The sequence below is a fragment of the Aquarana catesbeiana genome, linkage group LG05 (assembly GCF_042186555.1).
Source record: "Aquarana catesbeiana isolate 2022-GZ linkage group LG05, ASM4218655v1, whole genome shotgun sequence".
Lineage (NCBI taxonomy): Eukaryota > Metazoa > Chordata > Amphibia > Anura > Ranidae > Aquarana > Aquarana catesbeiana.
The window spans coordinates 203,658,348-203,673,995 of record NC_133328.1 but is presented as its reverse complement, the minus strand read 5'-3'; the positions used below and the strand labels follow the sequence as shown (position 1 = coordinate 203,673,995).

At 40.9% G+C, this 15,648-nt stretch overlaps 1 gene segment (V, D, J or C); it reads right to left on the bottom strand.

Moving 5' to 3' along the window:
* LOC141144623 (immunoglobulin kappa constant-like) overlaps positions 1-15,648 on the bottom strand; it is a 115,376-nt gene that overhangs the window by 48,696 nt on the left and 51,032 nt on the right. The window contains 1 exon segment of the C gene segment in view: positions 4,389-4,718. Within this exon segment, the coding sequence occupies positions 4,389-4,718 (330 nt within the window).

The window sequence follows — 15,648 nt, the reverse complement described above, 5'->3', positions numbered from 1 at the left end:
CCAAACCGGGGGGTGTTCGGCTCATCCCTACTATTTAACAATGTACTGTGACATACTGAAGCAGAGCATGATAATCTCTCCCTTCGGAGACTAGGCCACAGGGCAGTATTTCAACATGATAACGACCCCAAACACACCTCCAAGACGACCACTGTCTTGCTAAAGAAGCTGAGGGTAAAGGTGATGGACTGGCCAAGCATGTCTCCAGACTTAAACCCTATTATGCATCTGTGGGGCATCCTCAAATGGTGGATGGAGGAGCGCAAGGTCTCCAACATCCACCAGCTCTGTAATGTCATCATGGAGGAGTGGAAGAGGAGTCCAGTGGCAACTTGTGAAGCTCTGGTGAACTCCATGCCCAAGAGGGTTAAGGCAGTGCTGGAAAATAATGGTGGCCACACAAAATATTGACAATTTGAGCCCAATTTGGACATTTTCATTTAGGGGTGTACTCACTTTTGTTGCCAGTGGTTTAGACATTAATGGCTGTGTGTTGAGTTATTTTGAGGGGACAACAAATTTACACTGTTATACAAGCTGTACACTCACTGCTTTACATTGTAGCAAAGTGTCATTTCTTCAGTGTTGTCACATGAAAATATATAATAAAATATTTACAAAAATGTGAGGGGTGTACTCACGTTTGTGAGATACTGTATTTCCAGCAATCTGCTATGATATTGAATGTGAGTATACACTGCATAGGGGATCAAATTTTCTACTGCTTACTTGACTAATTGTGAGGTGATAGAGTGAGAAAGGAACATGCGCTTCAGTCAAATCTAGACATATCCTCGAACAGTGTGAGCTGTAATATATTCAGAAAGCACACTAAACATTCTATCCGGCCAGGGGTAAATCACTATGTCCCATATATTCTGGGTAACCCCATGAATGCTGCCGATGTTTGCTGAGATAAGAAATTTGGGGGGATTTATTGTGCTGGAAAGGGGGATTGGTGGGGGAAAGAAGATTTGTGCTGGGGCATTTGTAAAGGGGGAATTGGGTGGAAGAGGATTTGTACCAAAAAGGGGGGGGGGCGGGGGGGGGTTGTGCTGGGATGGAGGTTTTTTTTATTCTGAGAGGGTACTGAGGGGAAGAAGGATTGTTGCTGTGAGGGGTAACTTTGTGTTGTGAGAGGGGATTTGCACTGGGAGGGGGAGAGAGATTTGTACTTGGGGGGGTTCGTGCAAATTAGTACTTTTTTTGTGTTGGAGAGGAGGGAGTGGTAAAGTGGAGGAGAGTATTGCTTCTGGGGGGGATTTTGCACTCTCCTTAACCCTTCACTGTGCATTACACACCCCTGACTCCTGCACTCTTTTTGTTTTGTACACCTGACTTTTACTGTACATTACACACTCCTGTCCCCTGCATTCTGTACATTGCACACTCCTTTCCCCTGCATTCTATACATTACATATCCCTGCATTCAGTACAATACACACTCCTGTTTCCTGTATTCTGTACATTACATACCCCTGCATTCTGTACATTACACACTCCTGTCCCCTGTATTCTGTACGTTACACACCCCTGTCCTCTGAATTCTGTACATTACACACCCCTGTCCTCTGAATTCTGTACATTACACACTCCTGTCCTCTGCATTCTGTACATTACACACTCCTATCCCCTGCATTCTGTACATTACACACTCCTGTTCCCTGCATTCTGTACATTATACACTCCTGTCCCCTGCATTCTGTACATTACACACTCCTGTCCCCTGCATTCTGTGGATAACACTCCTGGACCCTGCTCTGCGTGTCATGCACTCCTAAACTCATCACTGACTACAGCCCTCAGTGCGTTACATGCTCCTGATCCTTAAACACATTGCATTACACACCCGGGACCCCTCCAGTCAGTGTTGTGCATCTTAAAGCGGGGGTCCACCCACACCGCCAAAAAAAAAAATATTAAAAGCCAGCAGCTACAAATACTGCAGCTGCTGACTTTTAATACATGGCCACTTACCTGTCCCAGGGTCCAGCGATGTCGGCAGGCGATGCCGAGAACCCGCTCAGTTCTCGGCAGCTGACGCCGCCATCCTAGGTGAGTGAATCAGGAAGTGAAGCGTTGCGGCTTCACTTCCCGGTTCCCTACTGCGCATGCGCGAGTCGCGCTGCGCATCGTAAGTGGTCCCCGCTCTCTCCTGGGAACTGTGTGTTTCCCAGGAGACAGCATGGAGGGACAGGAAGAGGCATAGACTCCCATGGGAGTCTATGCCGGAAGTGGGTGCAAATACCTGTCTTAGACAGGTATCTGCACCCCCCTCCCCCCTGAAAAGTGCCAAATGTGACACCGGAGGGGGGGAGGGTTCCGAAAAGCGGAAGTTCCATTTTTGTGTGGAACTCCGCTTTAAACCCAACACTGGCTGCAGCACTCCCAACCCCTGTGCTCTGTATTACACACACTTGTACGATATACACAGTACTGTACATTATATATTTCTCACCAAAGTCTTCACTGTCTCAACAGTTGCTGGTTGCTATGCAGTCTCTGACTATTCTAATGAAGTTCTTCTTTAAGGTAGGCTCAAAAAAAGCAATCAAAGCATATTTTTATGTACAAAAAAAGGCTGCGCTGCCACTTGAAAGTGAATACAAGAAAGAATAACCTTGATATCTATAGATTGTGCACCCATATACCATAAATAAACAGTGAAAGAATAGTAAGAATTAAAATGATATAATCATCATAAATCAAATAAAATGAAATTAAAAAACTGAACATGAGCAGTCCAATTCAAAGCTTGATGGAGCAAGAAAAGTTCATAGAATAAAAAGTTCATTGATGGAAAAGTCTTACAGAGGGGTAATATAACAGTCATCCAAGCGGTGTGAGACATGCAATTTTTTTTCACCCTGAGGAGCGTGATGACAGTAAAGTTCCTCCACCTTAGAACAAACTGCCCCTTACCAGATCGAATGATCTCTTGTTAAGGAGATCGTATGAGCATATGGCTGTCTCCCCCAGCCCAGGGTCTCTGCTGGGAGCGGGTCCCAAAGGTATCACCTTTCAAGGGGTCCTCTAGACGGTGAAAAAACACTCGTTCCCCATGAAAAAATATATAAGAAAAAGCTCCATAGCGTAACACAGTTTTGCAGTTTATTTAAAAGATAAAAAAACACACTTACAAAGTAGTCGTGTCAAATTCACATTAAAATCGTAAGCCAGCCGGCTCTAGACTGCTGCCCATTGCTTCCGGGATCAGCGATGGATGGTGGTGACGTCAGCACGGCGCTCCTCCCTTTGGGCGATGGATGGTGGTGACGTCAGCACGCCGCTCCTCCCTTTGGGAGGAGCGGCGTGCTGACGTCACCACCATCCATCGCTGATCCCGGTAGCAACGGGCAGCAGTCTAGAGCCGGCTGGCTTATGATTTTAATGTGAATTTGACACGACTACTTTGTAAGTGTGTTTTTTTATCTTTTAAATAAACTGCAAAACTGTGTTACGCTATGGAGCTTATTCTTATATATTTTTTCATGGGGAACGAGCGTTTTTTCACCATCTAGAGGACCCCTTGAGAGGTGATACCTTTGGGACCCACTCCCAGCAGAGACCCTGGGCTGGGGTAGACAGCCATACGCTCATACGATCTCCTTAACAAGAGATCATTTGATCTGGTAAGGGGCAGTTTGTTCTAAGGTGGAGGAACTTTACTGTCATCACGCTCCTCAGGGTGAAAAAAAATTGCATGTCTCACATCGCTTGGATGACTGTTATATTCCCCCTCTGAAAGACTTTTCCATCAATGAACTTTTTATTCTATGAACTTTTCTTGCTCCATCAAGCTTTGAATTGGACTGCTCATGTTCAGTTTTTTAATTTCATTTTATTTGATTTATGATGATTATATAATTTTAATAATTACTATTCTTTCACTGTTTATTTATGGTATATGGGTGCACAATCTATAGATAGCAAGGTTATTCTTTCTTGTATTCACTTTCAAGTGGCAGCGCAGCCTTTTTTTGTACATAGTGTTTAATAAGTGGATATGTCTCACATTTATGGTTGCAGCAGCACAAACCACCCTTTTTTTTCATAAATATATATTATATATCTTCATAGATAGGGATTTTGGGATAGCGCAGTAATTTTTCTTGTTTGAAGAAAGCATATTTTTAGGTGCAATGGAGCCTGGGCTTTGTTTAACCACACCCCTAAAGCTCCTCCCACTGGTAAGACTTTGGCCACACCTACACTTTGCCACGGCGTGCGTAGCAGGTCACTCCTTCCCTCAAGTGTCACTCATTCTGAAGTTCAAATGTTGGGAGGTATGGTTTAGGTTTCCTCTAAATCCAGTGTTACTATATTATAAAAACAACTATTGTCTTTCAATTCAAAGATTCATATATATAATATGTAGTTATACGCACCTTGAAGGTACTCAAATCCTGATACAAATTTATTTTTCCAGCCATCTCCATTTTTTTCATGTTTGTACTTGCATGTAAACACCTTTCCCAGGTCAGAGTTCATCACTTTTATCCAGCTGTTCAGTGAGTACGTGTTGCTATCTGTGTTGTGTTCAATCATATCTTGTTCTGACTCCACATCTTTCCCGCTGTCAACTTCTTTCCAGACCACTCTGATCACACCAGGGAAAAAATTCTGCAGGCTACACATATAAATTGCAAACCCTTCTCTAATAACATCTTCAATGCTAGATTTTAAGATGGCCACTTCTGGTCCTTTCACCGTTTGGTCTAGAAAAGACAATAAGTGAAAAATGTATAAATGCAATGGAACCAATATTATTTTTGGATAAATTGTAGAAGGATGAGAACCATCATTTTTTTGTTGGGTCTCATTTGATTCCATTTAATTAATAGCAGTTTTAAATAAAGAGTGGCAAACTGATTTTTTTTCCATGGCTTCTTATTTGGCAACAGTAGTGTGGCTTTTTAAATTACGATCTCTCCATATGCACTAGTCTACTCTGCAACACTTTAATAACGTTTTCATTAGATTTATAGATTTGTTTGTAATAAAAACTAGGAGATTGCTTTAGACTTTATTTTGCTTACCAATTGCTGCCCTCTCACAGTAGATTTACTGCAAGCAGGCGGCACAGCCAGGTACCAAGACATACCCATACGGGTGTACTTCCTGGTTTAGCGGTGCACATGCAATGATTATGGTTGTACACCTGCTGATTGGCTGTGGTCAATCACAGCACAGAGTTCAGGGAGAAAAAGCAGCCAGATCTGTGACTGTGAGTAAAAGCAGCACACATTACAGTCTCTATTAGCACCAGACTGCCCACATCGCTATCACAGTCACACTATATGTCGCCATCACTAGTATAGCGTTTATAGCTGTGTAAATTCCAGTATATTTACCATAGTTTGTAGATGCTATAACTTTCACTCAAACCAATTAATAACCACTTATTTGGATTTTTCTTTTACCAAAGACATGTAGCAGAATACATTTTGGCCTAAATTTATGAAGAAATTAGATTTTATTGGATGTGTTTTATAACAGAGAGAAAATATTGTTTTTTTTTCAAAATTTTCAGTCTTTTTTCATTTATATAATAAAAAATAAAAACCCAGCGGTGATCAAATACCACCAAAAGAAAGATCTGTTTGTTTCAAAAAATTATATCAATTAAATTTACGTACAGTGTTGCATGGCCAAGCAATTGCCAGTTAAAGTAGCGCAGTGCTGAATAGCAAAAAAATTGAGTGGTTAAAGTAGACTTCACCTACTTTCACTGACAGATGAGACCCAATGCTAAGCCTAGGAGCTGAAATGATCATCTCCTGAGCTTCCAATCTTGCTAACCAGCACAATCATTATACAAAACTGCGCTATAGGAAATCAAAAACCTAAATCAATGAAACATAAGCAGCGATCTCCTGTATGACATAAATCACAGTGTATCATTAATAAAAGAAATTAGAATTTCACTAAAAAATTATAATTCCACAGAACAATCCATCAAATTTACAAATATAACGTTCTTATAAAAGTCCACCAGTGCTTGTAACTAGGAGCCTTGAAGATTTACAGGGGATCAGACAGTGCGTTAGGCTTATAACCAGCCTGGGTCTTTCTCTCAATGAAAACATACACCTGTCCACAGGGCGCCACTCACTCACTCACAGGGATGGATGGATGGATGGTTTTTTAAAAGACAAAAAGCTCCATATGGTGTAAAACCTTTTATAAAGTTTATCAAAAATAAAGAAATGCACTTACATGTTAAATGTGTTATAAAAGCCTTAAGTCTGGTATGCGGGCCGGCGCAAGACCCACCGAAAGAAAATAGATGTTTTTTCCAAAACCTTTATCGTTGTAAATAATGTCAGGTATGCCCCCTTAATAAGTGTAAAGACAGGAAGATTTGTGGCTTTGTCTCAACGAGCATGTCTCAGTCATTTGTTACATGCTCATCTGTTGGAGTGGTCTATCTCATCAAATGCCCCTGTGGGATCCAATATGTGGGCAGGGCCAAGATGGCCTTTCAGGTGAGGCTCAATGAGCACATAAATAATTTTAGAAAAGGTTTTAAAAATCATTCCGTATCAAGACACTACAATTTGATGCATGACAGGGATCCCTCAGATACCCTGTTTTTGGGCATCGATAAATACAGACCCCACTGGAGAGGACGCTCTCTGGTGAGGGAGATCTCAAAACAGGAGATAGCCTGGATATATAGGTTGAAATCTTATGTCCCCTATGGCCTGAATGTAGACACTGATGTCAACGCATTCATTAACCACTCTTAGAAGAATACATGTAGGCACTAAGATTTGATGTATGATAGAAAAATCTTAGATACCCTATGCCTATGTTCTCGATAATAGTTTTTTCTATACTTTTTTTTTTATATGATATGGTCTGATAATATTGTTTAAGGAGGTCATTTGGTGTGCAACCTTGCAGATCTGAATACTGGAACAATATTAGGTAATCATGTGCTTTTTGATATACCAATTATGGGACATGTATTGGGCATGGGCAATGTCTATCAAAGGAGATGTTTTGGATAAATAACTAAGCTTGTTTCATGTGGATTTGAGATTGTGATTTGGGGTTCAATCTACCTTTTTTTTAGGTTTAATTAATTCAACGTGTACACCTTGTTCTGAGCCTCGAGTTGCATCTGTTTGACAATCTGGTACAGTCTTATTATTAGTTTTTATATTTTGCTCTCCTTTTTGTAGTATCAATTTTTTATTCATTTTTAATATAAATTTTTGATCAATTTGATATTCTGACAATAATACATATAATATGTTTTTAGGTTTTGACATTAGTTAATTTTTTCCATTATATCTCCTTGGGATAGGGAATTTTTTTTGGCAGAGTGACATTCTCACTTTTAACCGCTAGATGCCACTGTGCTGGAATCTGGTTTCTGTGACACCAATATACAAATTTTGCCATTTCCTGTGAGTTCGATCGGAAAGGTGGAGTTTGTTCAATAGGTTAACTTTGGTAAGAGGTGGCTATGGGAGAGGAGGTCTCTGAAACTATCATATCTCGGAGCTTCCTTTTTCTATGGCGGCCAATAGAGGAATTTATTTCCTTTTTTAAATACAACAGTAATTTTAAAGAGTGCATCGGCATAGCGGATGTCCGTAAAAGAAGCTTGGTACATGTCGATCGAGGCTTGGTTAGTTTGTTTACTATTTAAGGAGGTGACGCAGTGCGCCGCCCGTGCCCCTGGACGACATCATCTCTGATGAAACATATAGGGCGGAGTAACGTGCTGACATCACCTATCCCCTCGTGCCCCCCGAAGGACGGGTTTGCTCTGGTTGTGCGCTGGCCGCCACACCAGACTTAAGGCTTTTATAACACATTTAACATGTAAGTGCATTAGTTTATTTTTAATAAACTTTATAAAAAGTTTTTTACGCCATATGGAGCTTTTTGTCTTTTAAAAAACCATCCATCCATCCCTGTGAGTGAGTGAGGTGCCCTGCGGACAGGTGTACGTTTTCATTGGGATAAAGACTCAGGCTGGGTATAAGCCAAATGCGCTGTCTGATCCCCTGTAATGGGGGATCACCTGGAGCTGGTATGAAGTAATGACTATTTGGTGGTGGGCTCTTTACATAGGGTGATTGATGGTAGTTTCTGTCATCGGGAATCTTCAAGGCTCCTAGTTTCAAGCACTGGTGGACTTTTATAAGAACGTTATATTTGTAAATTTGATGGGTTGATCTGTGGAATTATATTTTTTTAGCGCAATTCTAATTTCTTTTATTATGCATTATGTTACATTGGAAGGTATGTGATATCACAGTGACATAACATCATTTTCTCTGATTACAGAGGCTAGGACAAATATGTCTCAGCTTCATCCAGTATCTCTATGCAGCAATAGCTCATACAGTGATCTATTGCTGTCCGATTGCAGCCAGTAATGTATCCATATTAGAAGTGATCTATTACTATACAGATGCATGGGAGGGGGGTTAGATCTTGCTGACTGACCAAATCCAGACCCATTCCATGAAAACAGTGCAAAAATAAACTAAACAAATACATTACATTGCATTTATAATGTGCACACTAATGATTGCAATAAATCCCCTCACATAAATGTGTGCCCATATAAATAGTGCAAATCCATAAATAAGTGTCAAAAACAATAGTCCATGGAAACACCCAGAGTCCAAAGATGAAAAAAAAACTTCCATTCACCGCTGTGTCACTAATCAGATAATGAAAAACCCTATCAGATTGTTTTTGTGGGCTTTTCTTTATATGAGAGGATTTGATTTGGTATTAATTTTTAAAAGGAAGTTGCCTATTATTTATTTTACACTGTATTCTCGTTTTATTGTTTTATTTATTATTTATTAGCATTGTTTGGTAATTTGGGTGCAGCACTGACTGGTGGATGGGATTTGTAGTGAATGCAATGTCATTCAAATCCCAAGCTTGAGAAAATGTCACCAGAATGCTAATTTTTGCTCTCATCAACCCAAGTTGATCATATGTTAATGTTACACTAACAATTTATGCACAGAATTGTTCCCCCTGCCTGCCTGCCTCACAATGTAGCATCAAAAGGGAAATAAAGTTATCCTGAATTAAAACGCATACATTCACTTTGAACTTTACCATTCCCCTACATTACATTAAAGTCTTGGAACATGATCTAATTTAGTTAGCACACTTTGCAGATTATATTTTGGGGTGAATATGGGGGTTCACAAGGTGTGTAAATGTTATATTGGGGGATGTGATCACCATATATAAATACATAGGTGGTCATTTTATTGAACTTGGTGTTGAGTTTTTCACTTTCAGGTCATTACATAGGACAAGGGGGCACACTTTACGTTTGGAGGGAAAGAGATTTAATCTCCACATAAAGAAAGGCTTCTTGTCAGGAAGAGCTGTTAAAATGTTTAATGTGATCACATGGTACAGGCAGGGACAATCACAGCCCATCAGTACCATGTGATTAGCTGTGGTCAATCACAGCTAATCACAACAAAACAAACTGAATGAATCAGTTTCATTCAGTAAAATGCTTGCTTATACCAATAAAATTCACTGCTTTAAGCAATCATAATGTGTAAAAAAAAAAATACTATGGTAACATTATATTACTCTGGTCACAGTTTGTTAAAAAACAAATCATAAAAAAAGAAAAAGTATGTACTTTCACCAGTCAGACCGTGATGATCACCACACCAGCTACATGATGACACTGTACTGCACTGCTGGGACAGTTAAAGGGTAAAAATTTGGGGCGCATGCGCAGCTCTCGGACATGGCGGACGTATAGAGGCTAAGCTCCGGATCCCATCCGCTCTCCAGACCCCCGTACCGCTCTAAACCTGATTCTTTCGCAACAGGAGTAAGTTTTAACACTCCCTGCATGCATATAGCACTCCATGGGTAAAGTTGGCCAGCAGAAACACTGTTACAGGCTGCTGCTGGACCCACGTTACCAGGCCGCAATGGACAAATACCTTACTAGGCCGCAATCCCCGGCCTTGCCTACGCCCGCGGATCCGTTCACTGCTATGGACCCTTCGTTGGGGATCGAGGACACAGAAAGCGGCACATCCCTCACTCAAGATGCTCCAGACATGACCCCTCAAACCCCGCAGTCTGTATTAACCCCTGAACTGCTGGACATGAAATTACAGGCTCTCCTACAGCAGATGACATGCAACTTTGCTGCGGAGGTGGGTAAGCATTCACAGGAACTGAGAGGTGAAATTGCACATATAGGGGAAAGAGCTGATGCATTAGAGATAAGTTTGATAACCTTGTTCAATATGTCCAGGAATTGGAGGAGGAATCCTCCTCACTAAAGCACTCTGTATCCCAACTTTAGTTACAGCAGGAGGACCTGGAGAACAGGGAAAGATGTCAGAATCTACGCTTCCGCGGTATACCAGAGAATGTGGGTGATAATACTCTGCGACCGTATCTGTTGGGTCTTTTCAATACCCTAGCCTCGAACGTTGCAGACATATATTGGAGGCTGGACAGGGCACACAGGTCTCTGAGTCCCAAACCACCTTCTGGAGCCAGACCCAGAGATGTCATAGTTTGCTTTCATTTCTATGACAGCAAGGAGGCTCTGACCCTCGCCACCCGCAACAAATCATCTGCCGAATATAAAGGAGCAAAAATCCAGATTAACAATGAATTGTCCCCAATAACTCTGGCAAAGTGCAGGAACCTTCGTCCAATCACCTCTCATCTACAAAATCATCGCGTCCCCTATTTCTGGGGTTTCCCGTTCCGCCTGATTGTACCCAAAGATGGTGCACAACATTGTCTACGCGACACACATGAGGGATAAGCATTCATAAAGAGCCTGGGATTTCCTCCTTTACTGGAAGATTTCTTGCTTCCACCTGCTGGTTTGTCTGGTCGCATGGCTCCGGCTACACCAACCCGGATCTGGACCCCGGTTCAAAATAAGCAGAAGAGGCCCATTTCTACACCTCAACGTACCTCCAGACATCCTCCTTGAAAAAAAATGAAGGAAAGCTACCAATGGTTCATTTTTATAGGCAGGCTGGCCTTTACCTTAGTAACGGATCACTTATAGTTCTGTTTTTGATCTGGATACTAGGCTGAATAGTTCTCCAAACACCGGAGATACTACCCCGCATACCCATGGGGTATAGTTTAATTACTTGGTTTTCTTTTGCTTCGTTTTTACCACACAAGGTTCCATTTTTGTGTTTTTTTTTTTCCTTCTGTTTTTAATTTTTTTTCTCTTCCACGAATAAGAAGCAAGTAAGAAAGTGAACACGCATATATGCTTTTTGTTTCTTCGATGGTGTTTCTTTTAGACGCTACGCAATTACAGGGGAGTGGAGGGATCCCTCCTCTCTACGTCTCCATCAGATGGGAATCGTCAGGTGGCCCAGAACTGTCCAAGATCTTGATCTTGGTCTCCTGAGTAGCAGTTGCTTCCTCGGTGAAATGACTTTGGTTTTTCTTTTTTATTCTATTCGGATCTCTACTAGGTCTTCACGTTGTTGTGTTTCTTTTTTCACTACCTCAACTTTTACTTTTGTTCTTAGGGCTGTTTTTGTTAAACATACTCACACACGGATATGGGGCAGTATACCAGTCAGATAAATTACAGATTTTGTGGTTCTCTGTCACAATGAGCAGGCACATTGCTGATGTATTATGGCAGGGGTCTTCAAACTGCAGCCCTCCAGGTGTTCAGGAACTACAATTCCCATCATGCCTAGTCATGTCTGTGAATGTCAGAGTTTTACAATGCCTCATGGGATGTGTAGTTCTGCAACAGCTGGAGGGCCATAGCTTGAGGATCCCTGTATTATGGCATTAAGAATTATCTCTCAGAATGTTAAGGGTCTAAACTCCATCCAGAAACGGTGGCTCACCCTTACGGAATTTAGGAGATCTGGTGCTGACATTGTGATAATACAGGAGACTCACTTCAGAGTTGGGGGATTGATGAAATTTGCAACAAAGCATTTTTCTAGTTCTTATATAGCCTCTGACCCTTCTGGCAAGGCTGGAGTAGCCATACTCATCAAAAAATCTTGCCCTATTAGTGTAAAGGATAAATACATCGACCCCCACGAGTGGTTTGTCATCCTGGCATGTGAATATATGTCATCCATGCTCACGTTGGTAAATGTGTATGCACCCAATTCTGGACAAAAAGTGTTTTTAGATGCCATATTCTGTAGGTTACAGCGTTATTCTCAACCCCTTATGGTAATAGGAGGTGATTTTAATCTGGTTATGTCCCATAAGAGAGATAGACATACACTCTTCGAAAATACCCCGACACAGAGGGTGATTTCTCAAGCCAACTCCTTTAGAAAATTAATTAGATCACACCAACTGTTTGATGCCTGGAGAATTAAACATCCAACCCAGAGGCAATATACCTTTTACTAAATGGCACATAAAATGTACTCTAGATTGGATAATTTTTTTTATAATGACACCGCTACTCCCCCATACAGTAGATTCTAATATCTCACCCATAACATGGTTGGACCATCCCCCTATCTCACTAGATCTTTCACTACATCACCCTCCCTCTAAAACTTGTCATTGGCGTCTTAACGAACATCTCCTTAACTCCGCACCTGTCAGTGAGAAACTGGCTGGGAACTTAGATGAATTTTTTCAGCTCAATGTTGGTTCAGTGCAGGGGGTTTTGACTCTTTTGGAGGTGCATAAGGCCTGCTTCCGCGGCTTCTGCATTGCCGAGGGCTCTCGCCTAAAGAGAGATAGCGAGAGTCGTCGGATATCCTTACTCGCTGATCTGAAGTGTGCGGAGCGTGGACTTCTGGGCTCTTCAACGGTTGAAGGCCTACGTAATCAGATAAAGTCCTTGGCATACAGTAATGCAGCAAAATCTCTTATGTGGGCCAAACAGAAATTTTACGAATTTTCTAATAAGCCACACAGAATGTTAGTTAACAAGCTTGGCCCGCGCCCTTTCCACTCCTTTCCTGAACTACTAATACAAAAAGATGGCACTCCTACCCATTGCCCTCAAACTATGACAAAAACTTTTGGGGACTTTTACAAAGAGCTTTTTTAACTGTCTTACTCCTGAGAAACACTTTACTATTACACAGGATAAATTTGACCAGTTTTTCAGGGACCTTTCCTTGCCTAAATTTACAACTTCAGATCTTGAGACACTTAACGCCCCCGTCTCCTCAAGAGCTAGCAAAACATTATTAAAAACCTTCCCTTACACAAATCCCCTGGCCCAGACAGCCTCACATATCTTTACTATAAGACGTTTCTGCCCATTCTAATACCGCATATGTTGAACCTATTTAGCTCCTTGCTATATGGTGACATCCCACACTCACAGTTTACCTACTCTTACATATCAGTGATACCTAAGCCAGGGAAGGATCCCTCTATTCCCGACAACTATAGGCCTATAGCCCTATTAAATTCTGATTATAAGATATTTACCAAAATCTTATCATCTCGGTTATCCCAACTTATACCCAAACTGGTCAATAGGGACCAGGTGGGGTTTGTCCCATCCAGACATGCAGGTGATAACACAAGGCGAACTATAGATTTGATAGATTTGTTGAACAAATTTCCACGTCCAGCTCTTATATTGAGTTTAGATGCCCAAAAGGCATTTGATCGCCTTAGCTGGCCTTATATGTTTTCTATGCTCTCAAGATTTGAATTTGAGGGTCCATTCTTTAAAGCTATACAGACATTGTATGATCACACTTCCGCTCATGTGCAGATGGCCTCATTTCTATCCCCCTGTTTCCCCATGTCAAACAGCACCAGACAGGGATATCCTCTATCCCCTCTCCTTTTCACCCTCTGTCTGGAGCCTCTGGCGGAAGCGATAAGATAAAAAACACCAAATTACTGCGCTTATGAGAAAAGAACTGCAGCCCCCCTAACAAAGAACATCACCTCAGTGAGGTTCAGAGGACAAAGAAAATCTATTTCAGGGGAAGTGGCGCTGTTCAAAAGTGATCAATTATATGTGAACCCTCTGTGCTATTAAATCTAAACAACTCTCCATAAAAGTGCAAAGTGCTTAAAGTAGATATGAAATATATAAAAAAGTGAAAAATGAAAGTTCATGGACAATAGATGAAATTACAGTGATAATACCCCACATCAAATGATGATATCATGTGATGTGCTAAATAAGGGGGGTAACTAAATGAATAAAAATTACCCCCATGTGAATGCAAAGAAAGCGCTTCAAGCAAGTGAATGCCAAAAAATAAATGTGTAAAATGAATAAATAAAGAATAAAATATAAGAAATGTCAATAAATAGTATCAAAATTAAGATAGGAAAGTCCAACCAGATATACATGTGTATATGACTATACACTGAAAATAATAGTCTGTGAGTGATGGTTCATGCATAAAATCAAAAATAATAATAATAATGGTGACTCTTCAGTGTTCCCCGCCTTCCTCCGCTACTCCCACTTGTGCCCGCACTCACCGGAGCGTCTAACGCCTGCAGGGGTAACAGGCGTGTTGGATGAGATCCAGTAGCGGTGTGTCCCTTTGTGGCGGATGGCCCTTCAAGTGGGTGCCGTAATGTTCCCCCTCTCCACGGAAGTCTTTCTAGGAATCCCCAGCGGCAGGCATCCACATTTGGAAGAAATTGATACAGCATGTAAAAGCATGAGGCGATGTTAGCGGAAGGTCCACCAAACACGTTTCAACTGCACAGTCGTCATCTGACCAGTTGAAACGCCTTAGTCATATACACATGTATATCTGGTTAGACTTTTCTATCTTATTTTTGATACTATTTATTGACATTTTTTATATTTTATTCTTTATTTATTAATTTTACAGATTTATTTTTTGGCATTCACTTGTTTGAAGCGCTTTCTTTGCATTCACATGGGGGTACTTTTTATTCATTTAGTTACCCCCCATTATTTAGCACGTCACATGATATCATCATTTGATACTGTAATTTCATCTATTGTCCATGATCTTTCATGTTTCACTTTTTTTATATATTTCATATCTACTTTAAGCACTTTTCACTTTTATGGAGAGTTGTTTAGATTTAATAGCACAGAGGGTTCACATATAATTGATCACTTTTGAACAGCGCCACTTCCCTTGAAATAGATTTTCTTTGGAAGCGATAAGATGCCATCCTGACATTACAGGGGTAATAATGAGACAGCAAGAATACAATTTATCTCTCTTTGCTGATGATATTCTTTTAACTTTAACAAGCCCTATTACATCACTTCCTTCGTTGCATGCCCTCCTACATACATTCGGGTCCATATCAGGCTATAAAATTAACACTACCAAAACTGAAGCTCTTCCTCTACATATGTCACCAGAAGCTTTAGTGCAACTAAAGAATACATATCCCTGTAAATAGTGTCCCAACTACCTTACTTATTTGGGTATCAAGCTTACATCCTCATACATCTAATATATATTCCACAAATTTCCCCCCTTTATTCCAGGACATATACCGGAGCCTCCACCAATGGGCTACTTATCCTATAACTATGCTAGGTAGAATAAACATTTTGAAAATGTCTGTGTTACCACGATTATTGTATCTCTTTGAAACTCTACGTGTAGCTGTACCTAATGATCAACTTAAGGCCCTCCATAGAGTCTTCTTGAAATTTATATGGAACAATAA